This window comes from Stigmatopora nigra, chromosome 5 (assembly GCF_051989575.1).
Source record: "Stigmatopora nigra isolate UIUO_SnigA chromosome 5, RoL_Snig_1.1, whole genome shotgun sequence".
NCBI classification, from domain to species: Eukaryota; Metazoa; Chordata; class Actinopteri; order Syngnathiformes; family Syngnathidae; genus Stigmatopora; species Stigmatopora nigra.
Window position 1 is genome coordinate 7,208,563 of NC_135512.1, and position 20,375 is coordinate 7,228,937.

General features: G+C 40.4%; 1 protein-coding gene across 2 annotated transcripts; it reads right to left on the reverse strand.

The window, feature by feature from the left end:
- Nucleotides 1-221: 221 nt before the first annotated feature.
- Nucleotides 222-20,064, reverse strand: ipo13b (importin 13b). Of its 2 annotated transcripts, XM_077717424.1 has the most exons (22): nucleotides 19,550-20,064; nucleotides 15,301-15,426; nucleotides 14,876-15,232; nucleotides 14,526-14,779; nucleotides 11,127-11,267; nucleotides 10,915-11,056; nucleotides 10,659-10,825; nucleotides 10,455-10,575; nucleotides 10,156-10,303; nucleotides 9,900-10,081; nucleotides 9,791-9,817; nucleotides 9,495-9,629; nucleotides 8,593-8,745; nucleotides 8,346-8,426; nucleotides 8,119-8,256; nucleotides 7,665-7,761; nucleotides 5,276-5,328; nucleotides 3,275-3,341; nucleotides 2,503-2,561; nucleotides 2,335-2,424; nucleotides 2,029-2,210; nucleotides 222-1,934 (listed from the first exon to the last, which is right to left on the reverse strand). In XM_077717424.1, the coding sequence occupies exons 1-22, from the start codon at nucleotides 19,619-19,621 to the stop codon at nucleotides 1,838-1,840; spliced, it is 2,889 nt and encodes a 962-aa protein (XP_077573550.1). In that variant the 5' UTR covers nucleotides 19,622-20,064; the 3' UTR covers nucleotides 222-1,837. The 2 variants fall into 2 exon arrangements, 1 of the variants encoding a protein (XP_077573550.1); XR_013326415.1 differs by lacking the exons at nucleotides 222-1,934; nucleotides 2,029-2,210; nucleotides 5,276-5,328.
- Between the last annotated feature and the right edge of the window lie 311 nt (nucleotides 20,065-20,375).

Consider the following 20,375-nt stretch of genomic DNA (forward strand, 5'->3'; position numbering starts at 1 on the left):
TTACACTGGTTATGAGCCTTAATAACATAATATTAACAAATAACATTTTATTTTTAATACAGAATAATTAAAGTTATTCTTTTATTCAAGCTATTTTTAAAGTGTTCAAATCAAAACAATATTTATTATTATTGGTTTTACCATTTTGAAACAAAATTCTAGGATAAATTAACTGAATATTTTGAACATTTATTCTGTGTTTGTTTGAAATAAATCAGAGGTTTGCAATCTCAGATATATTTAATAAATTAAAGCCAAGGTACAAAAAGAACAATGTACATTTCAAATCTCCCCAAATTGAAACCAATTATACTTCCTTGAACATGATCCAGTTTCTCACTGTTCATTCCAGAATCCATGTGTGTCCCGAAAGCCTCTGCGCCCTCCCCGACAAAACACAAATACATGCTACATGTCTGCAGGCACCTCGGAAAAGACAGCAGGATTAGGGTTTGATTGGGAATAAATACAACTGAATGCTGATGATGGTCCCCTTCGTCGGTATTCTCGTCCTCTAATCCCGTCGTGGCGACCGCTCCTGACTTTGGGAAGCCTGTCGAGAAGTGAAGCTTGCAAAAGTGTCTATTGTTTTCGGGGGTGGGGAGTGAAAGATGAGCTTAAGTATACTCGTGTACTTGTAGGTCCAATATAAGTGTGCTGGACAAGTAGCTAAAGATGCAGCTAAGAACACGCACGCTTTGATAATCTTGCCAAAATGGCTAAAAATATGCACAATTTTGATTATTGTCATGATAAGTGCTCAGAGTGGTGGGTATCGCTAGAGTCTGGACACGGCAGCAAATTTTCATTATTGTTAAACTCATGGCTGCCATTGAGGGCGAATGAATGATCGGTGCCAGCACCCAGTCAAACTGGATTGGACGTCTATCGCCGTCAATGTCAGTGAAAGGTGATCACTCAATGCCAGCCTTTACAATGAAATGGATTTGATGTTGTTAACTGTCAATGGTATTCAAAGATTTTATTGCCAGTCCATGGTTGGTCACCAAATCACCATCCACATTTAGAGCAACAAAGACCAAATCATTTACAATGCTAACCCTTGTATTAAAAAAAATGGAGCGCTGCATATTGATTCAAGCCAATTTTGAAAAGCCTGGCTGACGTTGTTTTTGAAAATGTGCCTTTTTGCAAGTGCTCAGACATTAGCGACACCCTTGCCTTACGAAAAGAAATAGGAATCATGATTCAAGATCCTTATTATAACCCCATTTTTCCCCGAGTTCCATTCTTGCCTTTGAATTTCAGATGCGATCAGGAAGGCGTGTGAAACATTGTCGAACATGATGAGCATTTTGGCAACAGCAGTTATCACAAGCTGGGATAACATCCAGAACCCAGTACACCATCACCATTAAACATCAACACCACTTTCTCCCGAATAGCAGCTCAAGTCCTTCTCTTGATATAGTTAGTATATTTATATATCTTTATATATAATATACGTATATTTATGTCATCCTGAATAAGAACTAGTAGCTACGTTACGATACCATTTTTCGTTTCATATAATCACCGGGAAACCACAGGAAGATGAGAGAAGGCGGAACAAAGATTGCTCATAAAATGGCAGTTTCTTTGCCTGTTTTTGAGGGTCTTGCTTTGGAAGGAACTCAGAGGGTACACAAGGCAGCATGCTGGGAAGCTGAAGGAGGAATTGGGGTGGGGGGGGGGGGGGTGGGTCCTCTCCTTAAAAACCACGAGGGTGTTTGTCCGTGAAATGAGCTTCCATTCTAATCTTGTCCTGCCATCACCACTTCCTCGTTAGTTGCGTTGTCCTTTGAGGATCATTGTTTCTTTTCTGAGCTTCTGCATTTCAGTACTCAGCGGCGTACTCTGTGCCGTGCAGGCCTCGGCACAGCAGGGTAAACTCCTTGACGATTTCCTTCACCCGTCGCTTGTTCACTCGCTCTCTGTGGAGGAGTACATTTTAAAATGGGTTGGCGCTCAAAACTTTGAAGTCCCTCAAACCCAAATTTGTAATGATAACCCTCACTTAAAACTTACCTGAGTATCTGCTGGGAGAAGTGGTCTTTCTGCGCCAAGGTGACCCGGGACGACGGGAAGCCCGGCGGCTGCAGCGCCACCTTGAGCCAGACAGCTAACAGCGTGAAGCAGTGCTTGTTCAGGCTGAAAAGCACCTCCGCAAACTGGTCCATCAGGTTCCGAGAGGCCCCTCCGCCGATACCCTAAAGTATTGGATTTGGTATTGTGAGCTTTGCCATTAGACATTCCCAAAAACATGCATAAATAAAGATAAATGGACACTTTATTGTGCAGGATAAACTAGAAAATGGAGTTTGCATTTCTTACTTCCAGTAGGGCCTGGATCAGCAGTTTGCCATCCTCCTGGAGCAGCCCGGCCACCGGAGACACGTCCAAACAACGGGGCAAAAGTTCCGTCTGGAATGAAAGGAGACCAACTTAAACGCTATTCCATCCTCGTCATTTCACATACGTGCTGGAGAAGTGCGCGCTCACAAAGAAGAGACACGTTGACTTGACTGTCGGAGCCTCGGGAAACTTGAGTGAAAGAAGTCCTGAAGGTAGGAAGTAAAAAGGATTGTCAAAAGAGTTGTTTTCCACAATATAGTTGTGCGTGCAACAAGCCCATTTTAATATTAACGATTTTTTTTCTTCCGTTAAGCAATACATTTTAGGAAATACATTGTGATTGATTGTCAATGTAATTTAAAAAGGTGAATATTTGATGTGAAAATGAACAAAAATAATTTAACCTTAAATATCCTAAAATAAAAAAACTGCATATTTGTTTTGTTTGACATAGATTAGGTTTTTTATATGTGGGTATAAAACATCATCAGATTGAATGTCACTTCTTGCATATTTTTGAAAACGCTAGATTTTGACTTATAAGAGCAGTAATTCTGTCCAGACTCGATGTATATTTGATTTTTTTTTTATTCTTTAACCCCAAACTTTTATCATTTCAAAATGTAAATTGTAATATTACAAGAACAAATGTTCTCATTTTAAATGAGATTAAAAATTTAGTTGGTGTGTGTATACCTTGCTTTATTTTGTTGTCTGAATATAGCAGGTAAACTTGAATTATATTAAACTATCTACTTTTTTTGTCACTATATATCGCTATATAGATAGACGAAAGCCATTTACTAATAGTGTAAAAATATAAATATGAAAAAATGACTACCAATTGTGAACCAAAGAGTGTTCTTATCAAAAAACGAGATAGCACAAGGGACTTTAAAGTGGAACCAGGCAAACTTACCACAGTGGTACACGGCTTTCACGTCCAGACTCTCAGATAAGTACAAATCGGGCTTCCGTTTGAGAGCCTACGAGGTAGACAAAAGTGTTACGTTTGGGTTGTTGATGTCCTAGCACTACCTCAGTATGCTCCTATCCTTCCTTCCTACCAGCCTGGTAGTTGGATCTGACAGTATAATGAGACTGAAAACAGATCTGCCTACCAGGCCACACTGCTAAAGACTCTCCAAAAAGTCAACAGATTAAATGCTCTGGTGTGCAACTCCGCAGGTATAACAAACAAATTGAAAGCAAAAGCCTGAAATCATAACTGGGAACTAAAACTAAAAGGTAATGGTGGTTTAATGTCTGATACTAGCAAACGACTTTTTTTTTAAATGTGTTTTTGGTTGAATATGCAACAAAAGAGTGCAGGTAATTACCATGTGCAGATAAAGAGAAATACAACTCATCTCATAAACAACTCATTCAGGATGGAGAAGAGGAGAAGAAAGGAGAGGAAAGGAGGAGAATAATTATGGAAGTTCCATCTAACCAGAGATAGAACACATATGAAAAAAGAATGAAGACGACGACAACAATGAAAAATATAGAAAACAAAAACAAAACAGACAAGCCATCAGCCAATTTGTCTGAAGTGATTAATATTACACTTGAATATTAATTCATTTAGGGCTCTGATTGGCTATGGGCTGGAATGACATAAGACAACGCTCAAAGACTAAGCAGTCCCCCTGGTAAAATAATTTCGGTCGTTTTGGTCATTTATTCTATCCATTAAGTATTAGGATCAACTTCCATTCTTATTTTGTTATATAGTAATTAGGATTAGAACATTAGAGCAATTTCAGTGTTTTTTTTATTCCTTCCAGAGTTGGTGGAGTTGTTCAGAAGTGATACCTAAAATAAATACTTCAATGGATTTGGTAGTAGTTGCGAGTGAGATCCGGAGTGCGATAAACAAGGGCTGTTGAGGTTATAATTTTCTGAACAATGTGTTGTTACTCCAAAAGGTGTAAAAGTATTACACAATATATGAAACATTTAAATTCTGAACGAAAATTTTACATCCATTTAATGAGTGCATCAATCAACCCCATTTTTCCTCATTAGTGATAAAGTTGTGTTGTTTTTACAAGTTCACATTAGCGAGAAAAAGGTAATTATGCAGAAAGTATATCATCCAATGAGGATTGTCAACCTCGATAACAAGCTGGCTCATTTATCGGGTTAGGACTTCAGTGATCTCCAAAGTCTACAAAGGTTTGGAGAGGGACTAATTACAGTTGATTATAAGTAGACAGGACATCTCTCTACCAGTACAAAAGAAAGCACCCGGGCCATCCTGAAGTCCATGAAAAATGTGTCTAGAAAGAGAATTTTTTTCCACAAACAGTAGCAAGAGAGAAACCTCAAATTGCACAATTCTAATATGCTATTCCGCATTGAAAAATATTGACACATTTTCCCTTTAAAGATTGCCCTTCTGAGATATTCAACATGGGGGTGATATTACACCGACCAATCGTACCAGTTTGGCCAGAACACCTTCAAAACACCTGTCAAATTCGGTCAATTTTTGTATAGTTTTGGAGGGTATGGGTTTATGTCATTTATAATGCACTTACAGGGTGAAATAAAAAAAAAATAAAAAGGTTTGGGTCAATCATTTTGGCTAATCTATCCTCAAATGTTCATATAGTCTTAAAGAAACATAATATGCCCTAAGTGTAAAATTCTTCTTGTGTTCATAGAATTTTTATGTTCTAATCAAGCAATGTAATGAAATTTCAAATTTTAGGTGACGGTTAGAAAGCTGAGCGTTTGAGCATAAAATGTCATTCCAAAGCTTCACCATACATAACGGGATGTCGTAAGGTTGGTTAAACAAGGCGAGGAGGAGGATGAGGAGTGGAGAGGAAAGGGACAGAAGGAAAGAGAGGAATTAGAAAAGAGGAAGCGAGAAACCCAAAGTGAGTGAAATAAGGAACCAAAAACACACCTGAGCTTGGAGTTGCATAAATGAATCAACAATATCAGGATGATCCCTGGGTCCTAAAATATAATAAAGATGAAACTTAAGAAATCAAAAGAGAATAAGAATAATATACAAACAGCAACGGAACAAATTCAACAGTCATGTGGAACTCAAAAGAGAACTCAAAAGTATTTCATTGAAATAATTCACATATGAGTAAGGAACAAAGGGGGGGAGGGAGTTGGGGGAGTGGCATTTCTTTTTTTGTTTTTTTTAAAGAGCATGTGAAGCGTTGGCGGAGTCTTGAAGGGAGAAAGAAAATAGGCAGGAGACGGAGACATGGGTCTGTTGGTCGACAACAAAGAAAGAAGTAACCAACAAACAGAAGAAACCTAAGAAAGAAAAGTGGCTTTGGAAGTGGGAACCCAGGAGGCACCTCTGTTACTGTGACGCTTTGGAGGAAGGGGCACCCAAACGCCCGCTTGCTCCCTTGCCTCGCCCAGAAACACCAGCTAGGTCATGAGCAGCAAAATGATGTAATACATTTTCCATGTGGTCCTGTATGAATTACACTGATACAAACTTTGGGTGGGTCAATGTTTAGACTATGAAATGTCTTTAGTGTCTTCAATCATGAAAATGTAAAACAATAAAATGGAGGTCCAATAGTGTACTTCCAGGCCCTTTTATTCATTTACACCAACAATTTTAAATATGATATTTCAAGCCAGCAGAAGAAAGCCTTCTGTAGGATAGGAATTTACCAGTTGAGAGTATGGTGCACAGCACAAGAACTTATTTGTGCCCATGTTGCCTGTAGTTTAGGAGTTAGCCAGTAGAAGGCAGCTTACAGGCTTGAAATGCATACATTATATACTTCAATGTCAAATGCACCTTATTAATTATTCTGTCTCAATGATGAGGTCAACTTTACAATTTCCGCAAGTAGTTTCAAAGTCCTGTAGAATGAGGTATTTTTCAGTTAAAAGCTAGAAAGACACTTTCCAAATACACTGCCTGACAAGACTAGTGTTTCAAGGCAAAGTATTGAAAACCAGCTTACCAGATGCCCCTTTGCTCCAAAGATGAACCCTCAGTGTGAAATCGTTGAATAGTCAAGAAAGGTTCAGATAATACGAACCTCCGTTATGTTGCTGGACCGACCGGCCACTTGATATATCTTTTCAAACATTATGACCAATTGCAAAATGTATCAAAAAATAAATAAATAACAGCAACAATGAACATTTCAGAACACGTTTCCAGTCGACAAGCCGTCCTGGCCTGAAGCTGATGCCTCGTAATTGATGTTGCGATGACAAAAGTCAGTAGTGAGTGCCCAGCCTTTAGCTGTTCCCACACTCCAAACAAATTTTACCTCCAGACACCCTGTAGCCCTTTACACACTCACAAGTACACAAAAAGACACTCTCACTCTCTCTCTCTCGCACAGAGCTTATTCAGAGGGTCGCCACTCAGCTCGAGTAAAACCGTCCATATGTTGTGTTTACTGGCAGCCATATGAATAAGCAAGAAAGCATCCTTTCTTACAGAAGAAGGGCACCTGCTTGGAAAGCAAAGAGCTGGTTGGTGAGGCAGCCATTACGTAAACAGTCAGAAGCAAGGAGGCAGAAGAGAGTGGCAGTGGGGTGGAAGGGGGAAGGAGGCAACATAACGGGAAGTGGGAGACGCTGGCGTCGATGCCCTTTTTAGTGTATTGAATATCTAGCCTGAGTGTCAATTCCCCAAAATGGATTTGCAGGCTAAACAGAAATAAAACAGTCAATAAACTCTACTTTAGATAGATCTGTACCTGCTTAATGGAATCCGTTATGTCATAAATTCTACATTCACAATAAAACTATGCTCAGTTCAAAGTAGTATTTGATTGAACTGGCAGAATTCTCTAATACAGTCAAGATTTTATATTTGGTTAACTCCAATTGTCAATAATAACATTGACCTAATTGTTGGGTTGAATGTGGGAGGGGCAGCGGGGGTTTGCCTAAAAAATGATTACTTAAATGATGTCAATTACTAAGCTATTTTATACAGAAAGTTTCCAAATAAAGGCTCCAGATAAATAGGATCTTTTTTTTAATCTATAAGACCCCCCACTTTTCTTTAGATAACAAACAACTTCAGACCTTTTAAAAAAAAAAAAAGTTTAAAACTTATTTCTAAATGTATAATCCCATATAACAGGTGTAGCAAGGGTCTCTCAAACTGTTCTGATATTTCACCATGTAAATTAGATCATTCTGATGTTAACATTTGGATGGTTGTGCCAAGAAAGTTTGGAAATTGAGCAAAATCAGTCCGTTTTTGTGTGACCTTGGACTGTATAAAATGAAAGGCAACACATTTCAAGATCTCTTGGAGGAGTGCATTTTACAGTAGTACAAATCCCTACCTTGCTGGAAGATGGACAGCGTTACCGAAGTAACAAGCTCAAACAGAGCCTTGATGGGAGGGAAGTGCTCCGTTTGGCTAGCAAAGATGTGGACCAGCTGTAATGCACACCAACCAAAACGTCACAATCAGAACACACCCATAAAAATCTATAGCTTGCACGTGTGTAGTCTCATTTGGTTATTTTTTCGGTGTACTAGAATCCTTTGCAGAGTTGCCCTGGCAACCTATGTTCTGCCTCAAGTTCTATTCTTTTGTTTTTGTTTTTTTTCCCCCGACAAAGAATTGGAAATCAGTCAAAGGGGAAGAACGAAAATATCACAGACGGATTTAGATGGAATGCTTTCCTAACAAAAAAGAATGTAGGTAAATATAACCTTATTTGAAGAAAAAAAGTCAGGTCTTACAGGTATTGCATATGGAGTATTCTCATTTTCTTAGTTTGTTTGGCTTACCTGACGTGTTAGGTCAAGTGCCGAGGCTTGGGGGATGGTGCTGTACATCTGTCCTAGCATCTGGCTCAGCTGTGACACCATGGGGGCAAAGTCGTGCAACAGCGTCTTCACAGACTTCTCAAAAATGGCACAAACTGCCTAAAGGGAGTACACGTGAAATCCATTCGATCAAGCGTGGAATAATAATCTCACCAAATTCCAGAGGGAGACATTTTTTTTGGACGTACCTCCACCACTTGTGAATCATTCAACCACTTGCTGAGTACGTTTTGTATGAGGGCAAACACTTGCTGCAAGACCACTACCACCTGAAGAGGCAAACATATATTTGATTGATGCTATATTTAAAAGCATTGTTTTCCACATGCTGTAGCACTGCATGAATCACGCCAGTGTTTAATGTGACCCTCATTCTGGCGTTTCATATTGCTGGTAATGTTGTTTGTTGGGTGGGAGTAGTGGGGGAGCACTGACCGGGTTGGGCCCAGCTGTGGGAGGGGCTGTTTTAACAGGCACGGCAGAGCTGTCCCCTGATTCGTCATCCTGCTTGCTGATGTCGAGCGTGGTAAACAAGTTGGATAACAGCCCCAAGATGTGGATGATAGCTAATTTATTGGATGGATTAGGCTGGAGGAAGAAACAGCATAAAAATAAACATTCAAGATAGGTCAAATATCTACAGTTCAATGGTTGGTATACACATACAAAGATGTCAATGTATTTTTTCTCCGTTTAATGTGCATCCAGCTGCACCAAATTCAGGTCATTAATAACGGTCTCTGTTTCTGCCATTGCCGGTTGCATGGTGATGTGACGCATGAGAAACATCTTTACCTAATTTTAGAATTGAACATTGAATCTCCTTCTATCTGGAGAGGTGGAAGGTCTGCCCGCTAGGAGCTGCTATTTGTCCAGCGGTGGGCGTGCTAGCTGATTTGCTAGTCTGATGTCATGCTGACAAAGCAAATGCAAGGCAAAAAAAAAAAAAGCTGCAATGTAACGAGGATGGATGTGAGATACTGTGGTACTCCGTGCGTGTATGTGTGTAGACTGAGAACAAAGATGAAGGAAAAGCTTTATCGTGGGTGACGTCTGGCGGCACCCAACAGTGATCAACGGCAACTCTTGTTTTGTCTTCCTTAATGGCTCGACGGAAAAAGCTTCCCTTATGTTGAACACGACTGAAAAAACAGACTAGCTCAATGTGGATAATAAAATTGGTTCTGGGGCTTGAAAGAAGAACGGCTAGAGATATGCCACAAGTTATTTTTACAGCCAGTTGTTTTGACCTTTAGCTCGGAAATGCACCACAACCTTTGGAACTTGATATTCAATGAGCTGAAGACAATTGTATCTGTGATTGTTGGTCCACTCACCGTCTCCTCCGCCAGTTTCTCTAATTGCTGGATGTAGGGCGTGATCAGGGAATGAAGGTTCCTCAAGATGTCCTCCACGGGCAGAGCGGACAGAAGGAAGCCCAGCGCCTGCATCAGCCACATGCACTGACTTGTCTACCCAAACAGAGCACAACATTTTAGTCACACAACCACAAAAGAAAATTGTGTTTCGAATTGAAATTCAAAGCTATAAATGTTATTAAATACTTGTCCTTAACAAAATGACCGGTGCATTTCAAACTGAAAACATTAAAAATGCAAGAAAACAAACTGACCTTGTGGATTTGCTTTATTAAAACGTCCTGTAAAAATAATAGGGCAAAACGTTAGTGCCACAAAGCGGAGTGAACATTTTGCAGGTTGTAAAGAATAAAAGCGACATACTTGAGATACGGCTACTATATTGGTGGCATAAGGCGGTAGGTCGCTTTTGCATTCGCGGCAGATCTTTTTCAGCGTGGAAACAGATGAGATGGAGAGCTCAGGGTTGCCTAGAGCCTGCAGCACGAGTGGCAGGACGCTGCTCAACATCACGGGGTGGTCTGCCAACCACTCAGCCAGAGCACCTGGCAGAAGGATTCACTTTAAAACCCAGTAAACACACACTTCAGAATAATGAAGATGACCATAATGGTTTCACCTATGGTGAACATCACCGTGTCAGCCAGCTGAACGTTATTGATGCTTATTCTGGGAATGAGGCCTATGAGGCCTGGAATGACGTCAGAGTAATTCACATCTATGGTCTCCGCTATGGATTGGAAGCCATAGAGCAAAGCCTCTATATGCTGGAAGAGGAACATTGAGGTGAGGTAGACTTAGTCTTCTTAATTGCTTTAATACTACTATTGAGATGAAATTAGGATAGCATTTGTATCTTAAGAGGATGTGAAACAATTGGTGAAAAGATCTGAGCAACAAAGCAAGCCACCCACCCACCTGCCATGACGTGGGCTGCTCCGTATTCGTCAAGAGCCGTCCTAATTTGTCATACAGATTACTCAGCAGCTCAGCACCCAACATCTCATAGACGTACATGAGCGTGTCGGATATGTCCACCCTAAAGGCAAGGCCTCTTGCATTTAGTCTTTTATATAACATATGACATGAATACAAATTTCCCTTGGGATTGGAAACACCCACCTGTAAATTCGGAACTGCTCTTTCTCATCTGAGGACCACGATGCGTACTCTTGGTCAGAAGGGAATTGGGCTTTGTGTAGCAAAACGTCCACAAGTTGAAAATAGACTGGCCTGTAAACCTGCAGGTACACTGCCTGCTTACTGGTCTCAAATGACATGATTTCATCCTGGAGAGAAATCAAAGCCGTGCCTTTCCTTAGTCCGGATGACAAATTCATTCCCAATGGACGACGCGTCTACACAAAGCCACGCTTACTTGTAGCGTGTACCAGAAGGTGAGCGTGAGCGAGCTGGTGGTCTCGTTGACCGGGTAGTGGCCGGGGATCCCCGTGCAGAACATGATCATGTTGACTAAAGCCAAGAAGCTCTGCCAGTGATCGACCTGCTCCAGCAGGATTCTGGGGGGCAAGAAAGGGGAAATTTGGATAATAATACCAGGCGTTTTGTCATCAGGCAACTCAAGCTAACCTCGAATGGTTCTCTCCCAACGTGACAGCAATGCGGCAGATCCCGTGGCAAGTCTCCATGTCGCCGGTCTGGACGGCCTCTCGGAGCTGTTCCTGGAGAGCCAGCACATGAGGCATCAGCTTCAGCAACGTGTTCACGTACCTGTATGACACACACACACACACACACACACCAAACAATAGTGTTTACAGCCTGTATTGAATACTTGCATTCCGTGTTCATTTGGAGGAATCGGAGCAATCAGTGACTATGAAAACTAGTATTTGGTTCCATTGAGAGCCAATTTCCTTCCTCTGATTTTCCAATTGCCTGCCATTGAAATAATTGCTGCCTGCCCTTCAACTCAACGTGGCTTGGGCATCAATCAGCGCTAAAACAAAATTATTCATCACCTTTCCTTCACTTATAAACAGTTCATTCACTATCTGATTCCCTTGTGCCACGTCATGAGACAATGTCATCTTTAATGGCATCATGAAACAGTGTGACATTTATAGATGAAGGGCATGTGTGTGTGTGTGTGTGTGTGTGTGTGTGTGTGTGTGTGTGTGTGTGTGTGTGTGTGTGTGTGTGTGTGTGTGTGTGAGAGTGTAGGGTGGGTGGGGGGGGGGGATAAAGGTTGGTGTTCACAGTGGATACTTATGTGAGAGAAAGGAACAACAAAATTGTGTGTATGTGTGTTTGTGAGAACCCTGGAAGAGTTTTGGGACAAATAGAGAAACGTTTCATCATTCAGCGAATGTCAATATGAAGTGTGATTCTGGCTTGATTAATATTTAATGACAATGACACAGCAAAGTTAAGTGACTATTATTTCCAAATGAACAATTGTGGTTATGTTGACCAAAATACTCCCAATAGCTTAACGTGTTAGCGAAAATACTATCTCCAAGTGTATAAGTGATTGGAAGATTTTTCCCATCACATTTCCGAACCAAACTGTCATTTGCAGGAAAGATACTTCTGAACAATGACATCCATTTTGTAAAGTCCAGCATCTTGTGGACAGACGGCCTGCACTCAAAGCATAATGACAGACTGCGAGTTGCACTTAACTGCTTCATTCATTTTTAACCACTGCTGTACTGCATGTGCGGGTCTTGTCCTTTAAACGAGACAAATTATGCATCTTTTATAGACGTCCAATCCATTTGAAAATTTGCTCTCAGCCCTTTCAGTACAAATAGACTGGACGTCCATCTACCTAGTCAAAAGTTAAGCGATTTTTAAGAGACATTTTAAGAGTGTCTGGCTCAGTCTGGCTCAGTCTGCCCGTCATCCCTAAAGTCAAACACTTCTCGACAACTCCTTGTTGTGATCCCAACCGCAATTACCCCGGAGACGGAGGGGAAAGGGTTGCCTGGCAACAGAATGCGGCTGGACCAATCGTGCGCCCTCTGACGAGTTGATTGTGATGAGTTTAAACAAGAGGGAGAGAACCCAACGAGGGGAGGGGGAGGAAAAAGACTGGAGAAGAAATATTGCTCTTTGTATGGCGGATGCAAAAATAGTTCATGGTATGCTTGCTACGTGCTGAGGCTGCCAACTTTGGCTGATAGTTTAAATAATCAAACACAATTAGACATTGATGATTTAAAAACTGTTCAAGTGCTCTTTTTTGAGATTTTAAAACTAAATTAAAAACATTAAAATGATGTTATAATTTAAAAAAAGGTCAAATAACAGTTCACATAGAATGACAAGGTTGTCACTTATATTAAATGTCAAGTAAATCAGCAACTATTTTAATAATAAATCACTAAGACATTTTGACATAAAAAAAATCTATATCTGCTTATGTGAGGCACTTAGTAAATATTCCTTTATTATTATTAGAATTTAAAAAAAATCAGTCTTTTTAATTTGTTTATATAAACAAAATCTGTATTGTTTTAATGAAAAAAGAAAAAACTAATATTCCTAATTATCACATTCAATTCTTTGCATTTTAAATTGGGGGTAAAAAAAAAAATCACATAACATTACTCACTACAGCAACAGAATGGCTGCCATTGACGGTTATACACATCCAAAACATTTCAACTGGGAAGGCTAGCATTGACAAATGGAAAACAATCCATTGTCACAGTAAACTTAGCCTCTCCCAGTTCAAATATAAATTGAACATCTATTGCCAATAATGGTAGTGAAAGATGACCATTTACATTCAGAGTTAATTAAAGAAGGACTAGTCTATTTTTCAATCCACATTAGAGCTTAAAGCAGAGGGGCGGACCACCTTCTTTTTTTCCCCATCTCCATCCTCCCGCTTGCATTCGGGAAGAGGGGGTAACGAGTACTTGCCACATCTGAATCGACCGGTCGCGATGACATCTTGGCCCGGCTCTGTAACCATAGCGACACCAGCCAACCAAGACGTGCTCCTCTTTTCCTCAATTCCCTTCGCCTTCAATTCACCCCCCCCCCCCCCCCCCTAGCCGTCGACATGCTCCTGCATCACGTGATCACTTCCCTCCCGCCGGCATCTACCCACCCAGTCTGCTTCTAATGGACTAGCAATTCTCATATAGCTCCAAGGAAAAGGTTTCCATCATTCTTGTGACAACCTTTGATGCTGTTACAGTGGAACCTCAAGTAGAAAATTCAACTTTGACCAACATTATTTGGATCATGCATTAAAGAGTACATATTATAGTAAAACTTTTTAAAAGGCACGGATTCATTTTAATAATAGTTGTTATAAATGCTTCTCTGGAGTGCCTTCCTGCCTAACAAGTGTGAAATTGAACAAGCTGGCTAATCTTTTCTTATCAGACTAAATATCTAATCATATTTTATATCCTGCTTTGCGGAAATGTCAGTAGCAAAGTAATATTATCAAATTAATATTCTTGTCATTCTTTAAGACTTCATATTTTTAATAAATAAAATATCAAAATCACTGAACAATAATTGGTTTAACTCATATTATATTGGTTTTACTTTCATTTGAGTGCATCGCTAGTTATGTTATTACTATAATAAATTATGCTTTTTTATTAATTTTAAGATTGCATTCCTGGTCTCTGATCAAATAAAATCTCCTTCTTGTGAGTGGTCTTAATTTGCAATTGTGTGTTAGTGTTTGCTCAGTTTATTACTGTGGCTCTCGTTTGAGACCATTAATTGACTTCAATCTGGCACTCACTACTGTTAACACATTCACTTCCAAAGAAGTATAAACAATGTCTTGTAAGGTGATGTTTGGTAGAAAATGACTTAACCTTACTTTGACCTCAAAGTTAGCACAGAAGACAAAACAGATGAACAAAGTGATGGCCTGCAATACAAAAAAACTCAAATATAGGACCCCCCCCCCACACACACACTTGAATTCTTCTTAAAGTACAGTAGTCTGTACAAGTACAAAATACTATTGAATTATAACTTGACACGTACCTTTGTGAGTCGGGCTGCGAAATGGCGTTGACCAGCGCTTCCACGGCAGTGTCAAAAAGCTCGGGGTCCGGCAAGGCTGCAAAGCAATCGTGCACCAAGCCTTCACTCTCACTGAGGGGGACGTCCAGCAACACCCACGATGACAGGCAGCGCAGTACTCGGGCCTTGACCGCGGCAGGACTGTCTGTCCGTCGCAATAACTGCTGCAGCAGCGGGGAAACTGAACCCCACTCTCGGCCCAGGGCGCCCCTGACCTAATGGGATTGAGGACAGTTTGCGCATTAGATTTTTTTTTTTATTATCAAGCAATGTAGAAATTCCATGCATTGAAGTCATGCATACAAACATACCTGTCCCTTTCTGTATTGTGGCAAGCGGCTGGTCTGGAACTCCTCGGGAAGCACGGTGAGCAGCTCCAAGAGGGCAAGGCAGCGCGAGCGCCCGTCGATCCCTCCGCCTTCCTCTTGAAACACTCGCACCATCTCAGTCACGGCACCGGGCCAGGCTTCGGGCATGGTGTTGAGCGCCAACGAGGCTAGCGCCACGCACAGCCGCGTCAGAACCATTTTGGCTCCAGATGAAAAGCAGGCGATCTGCGTGAACAGCTGGCTCTTCAGCGACTCATATTGGTCGCTAGGGATGTCGGACCAGTAGCGAGAGATCTTGGTGTGGAGCGCGTTGGCGCCAAAATATTGAATCTCTGGCACCTGTGGCATTGGCATAGTACAATGTTTAATTTGAAAGCTGCCCACGTGACAGTGTGTTGGTATTGTACCTTGTCTGGGCTGAGCAGAGCCCAGCAGAACTGCCAGGCTTGAGGAGACACTTGGGCCTGCATAAGCCACTTTTGGGCCAAATTCTTGTTGTCGATGTTGGGATCATAGTACAGTTGATGCAAGGCCTGCCAGAAAAGACAGAGATTGAATACAACTCAATCCATACACCATACATTAAGATAACAGAATAATATTCATATAAAAAAGGAATAGATTAGAATAAAGCAACAATATTGCGCTAAAGCAATGATTCCCTTCATGTGGTCCAAAACTATATTGAATGACCACTTTATAGGCGACGCATTTATCTCATTAGCTGCAATTGAATGTGCAAGATGTCCAATTGATGGATCGCGGGCATCTGGATGGATCTATGATAGCTAGCGACTTACAGTGATCAACAGAGTAGTTAACTGTGCTTCCAACATTACATGTCCTTTTGATTTTGTCCTAAACCATAAAAGTGTAGTATGCCGCCATCTATTATCAGTCCAAAAAAGCCCCGGGACACTTTTTGCGCTATTATCAAAACCAATGACCTAAAAACGGAGCGCTTGAGTACTACTGTTTAGTGGTGGCGGGGGTTAGAGAGGACACAGTCGTGATGAATGATGGCATCTGAAAGCGCACAGGCACAAATCTACAATGAGAAGGGTTTTTTTATTTTTTTTTTAAACGAGGCATAGCAATCTATCATCTCGCAGGCTCAGCTAAGCAATAATGATGCTGGCGAGAGCTTACTTATTCATTTTGAACCTCATTCAAATTCACAGAAAAGATGTTGTTGGTCCCCTAAATCTGGGTTTTAGATTTTAGATTAGATTTTGTCAATGGTGCTGAAAAAGCAATAAAAAAAATACATTACAGTAATAAGAATGTAAAAAAAGGAAACCATTCTGGGGTCAATCATTGAAATTGTGCTGCTCCTCCTGGTTTGCAAACATTGACCACCTGGAGGCAGTATAACGTACAATGCAGCTTAAAATACTGCATGTAGAGCTAATAAGTTTCTTGGCAATGGTTCCACCCTGAAACACATCAATTCAACTCGATTCCTTATTTCCTTGCTCCATCTAATGCAATATTAATATTCAGTCTGGGTAGAAGACATTTTACAAGTTCATTATGCATTACACCATGCTTTGTGTGTGTATAAAAGGAAACTAAGAGATAATATAAAGTAGTTCTGGATTCATCTTCCATCATTCTAACAAACATGTGCATTAGGATGTTTTTTTTCCTGCATCAGCTCCACTCTAATTCCCCTTTCAGCTAATTGCGGTGTTAAAGTTGAACACAGCAACGCGGCAGCGATGGATCATTAGTGGAGCTCACAGGGCTTGCCTTACTTTAAACCCCCTCAAGACCTCTAAAAGAGTTCTCAAGTGTCTTAAAAACACATCTGTTAGAGCTCAAAATATTCCAAAGGAAGAGGAACTTTCTTTTCGAGCCTATTCATGAAAGCTATAGTATAAGGGAAAACAGGGGTTGTTGCTCAATAGGTTCGAGGTCACACTTGTTAGTATAACTCAACCACGTCTCTTTCAAGTTCTGAGGGCCAAATTTAAATGCTATGGTTTATTTTTAAAGGGCATTTACACTACAGCATGTTAGTTATGAAAGTGTTGCCATCAAAAAGTATGAGGACAAACCTACATTTCGCAACCCTGTACTCCCCGATACTGTCCCTGCAAATACTGCTGGAATTATTCAAATAACACATTATTTCATCCACTATTGGCAACAGATGGAGGTGGAGCCCATCTATGCCACCCGGCTTCACCTGAGTACACCGGGCTCCCGTCAGTTTTGCCACCGAGAGGCGGAGGAGTGACGCAAGTGAGAAAATGTCCCCTCGGCCACAGCCTCGCCATCTGCTCTCACATTTGCCAAAGTCACACTAAAATGCGCCAGCGGAGTCAAATTAACGATAAGAGGCAGTCGCAAAACATCAATGACGAGCAATGAGATTGGGAGGAGGGAGAAAAAAATGATACCTACTTGACAGGGGGCATAATCATTTTCTTTCTTTTTTCATATGACTGAGAAGATTATTAAGAGAATTAAAGGCGCAGGAATGCTGAGAAGAAAACACAAAAATGAGGTGGGCGGCCATTGCAACAAAAACGAAAGTTGTCAAAAATGGCTATTATTGGATGTATTTACTCCCGCTTTGAATCACTGTACTATAAAGGTATTAAGAGAATAAAAGTTAATTCATTTGACAGTCAAAATGTGAGATATTTAATTCAGGCCTCACAGTTATGGGGTCGTGGCTTCATATTTCTTTGATGGTATTGTAGTTTTTACAAGTTTGTATTTAATAGTATTAAGATGACTTACCAAGATATGTATTAATGTTATTGATTTTGATCAACACATGGCAGTTTGTGGAACTACCAAACGTCAACAATGTGGAACATTGTCTGTCAACCGGATAAAGAACAAAAGCCATCTTGGTGGCTGCGGAGCTAGGAGCCACTGTCTCTGGCATTTGTAAACAAAAATCAACAGACACACCATCCCACAGTGAGATGCTACGCTGTTGTTTCATGTTTAATTAATACAATTTAATCCACAATTCCGCTCTTGAAAATTTTTCTTTTAGAAAAATACATTAACAAGAAGCTATATTGTAGTGAGTTGAGGGGCTTTTCTAGTAATTACAGCCAATTAAAAACATTTTGCAAATATTAATTGCATGCAACTTTTAAAATAAAAAAGTTATAAAGAATAATGATACCCCTTTTTGTGGGGTTCTGCATTAGTGCCAATTAGCATTTGGCTCATGAAAAGAACATAAGCATCAGGTATTTTTCTTATTTGAATACGGTATCAATAAACCTAAAAAACACATTGGTCCATCTTTTTATTAATAATATGTGAACAAGAAAAATGACAGGAAAGGTCCCAAAAAGCTATTAAAATGAAGAGCACAATAACCGTCTTGTCATTGTAGCATTTATTAAATCGCCACGCTCCAAGTCTTTCCCTTCCCCCACTAGTCCAATCGGCACCCCTCCATTTCTGCACATTAACTCTGCTTTCACACACACACCTTCCTGTCTCGATCCTCCCCCAACCATCCCTTTAGCAGCGTCACTGGCTACCTAGCAGGGAGATTTACTGCAACAACACAACACTACACACAGTTCATCACCTTAAATCAATGTCTCATAAAATGGTGGACGACCCGAAATGACGGTTGATTTCAAACTGAAAGGTCTCTGGACATACCAGACATCATTGTTGACTAAATTCTAGCCCGGAAAGCAATTATCGATGAAGGTTAGTCATGCTGTCAAATGTAAACAACTACAAAATATCACAGGGTAGTCACGTTGGTCTCAAGGACTACCTGTACGCAGGTGCCATGTCTGTTTTTTTAATCATTTATTTAAGGTACCAACAGGTTTGTAACCAAACTGGGTGAGCTGTGGAAGTAGTTACTCAATGAGATATGACTAAGTTTTGTGAGGACTTTTCCAAATGTATATATATATTTTTATTATTATTATTTACCATTACTAATGGCACCAGACATGTTAATTTTATCCATGCCTTAGCAAATATGACAAGTCCTACAAATTTTCCAGATTTTATAGTAAACAAACACATTGCTAAAGTACTACATTATCTCTTTGCATTCAAATAAACACAATCTGAGTAATGCATTTTCAATGTTTTTGCCTATTCACATTTACAAACAAATTTAATCAATGTTATGAAACAACAAATTCCTGTTACCTGTGATTGATTTATTCCTGTTTATTAATTTTTACAAGTTAATAACCATCTTTTGGCTCATACCAACCAGCAATCGTTCACTGTCAACCTGTCCCCAATTCAAATGGATTGGACATTTACTGCCATCAGTAGCACTGAAACCATCATGTATTGCCATATTTTTTATTCATCATATACTGTCTGTTTCTATGTTTAGAAAACTTTCCAACAACAACATTCTTTTCACACAGTTTCAAAGCTGTTATAGATATATGGGAAAACAAAATTCAATGTAATCACCTGAAATCTTAAATACTGTTGTTGGTAGTAGAAAGTGAAGGACACCTACAGTATGTTACTGGAATTGTCTTTCAAAGATCCGATGATGCTGATCTCAGGTAAATTTTTGCACATTATTGCTTGACAGGACAGGCTGTTCCACGTAGTTCAAATAGACAGTAGGTACAACATCTATCTCATTTTGGAGTAAAAGAACATGAAACGACGACTCCGTAAACTCACCTTTTCTACGTTTTCCACTGTGAAGTCCAAGGCATCTGGTGTGGTTGCTATCCTCCCCGGTGTCTGCATCATAACAACCCTCCTTGGACACAGAGCTGTCAAATGTCCCTTAACCCCTCCCAAAAATCAGGGGGAAGCATAAAATCACAAACTGGGAGAGAGTTAAATAGGCATCCCAATTAAAGTGCAGGGCGATGATGGTGGTGACAGGATCAGCTAGCCGGCAAGCTAACCAAATGCTAACGCGCACCCATAGAGAAACACTATGGAGACGTTAGCGGCTAGGCTAAGTTTAGCAATGCGCGCCTCTGGAAATTCAAGACTCCCCTACGCTAAACCACGATCAAGACCCTACGACTTATTTGTGCACGCCCGTGCCTCGGTTCGTGGGTCTTGTGCCTAACATAACGACGTTTTCCACACCTTGGCGTCCGGGAGAGACGTGATAAGATGTGGGCTGGTTGGCAGCTTGATGCCGCTCACTGCTTTGCGTGCGTCCGCCTCCCTGTGTTACGTTCAGGTGCTATAGGGAGGAAACTCCAACATCTTCAGGGTGTTGAAAGTAATGTGGGAATTTTGGGTGCCAAATCGCCAGTGACCTGTCTCAGGTTTTCTGACAGCTTCAGTCCGTCCATATGCCATGTTTGTATTTATATATTTATTTAATTTTATTGTATTTATTTGTTTTAAGTGGCATTTTACAAAACAATGCTGTTAGAAAATATAATTTAATTGAATGTTTGTATTGTCACAATACAAGTTATAATTGGATTTAAAGCTTCCCCACGAAGAGCACAAATAACAACTACCCAATAGGCGAATGAAT

Coding starts and splice junctions, on each gene's coding strand:
- ipo13b (XM_077717424.1), bottom strand. CDS start 19,621: ATGATGCAGACACCGGGGAGGATAGCAACCACACCAGATGCCTTGGAC. Junction 3,342..5,275: donor TTATGCAACTCCAAGCTCAG/GTGTGTTTTTGG, acceptor TCTACCTCGTAG/GCTCTCAAACGGAAGCCCGA. Junction 2,425..2,502: donor AGTCAACGTGTCTCTTCTTT/GTGAGCGCGCAC, acceptor CTTTCATTCCAG/ACGGAACTTTTGCCCCGTTG.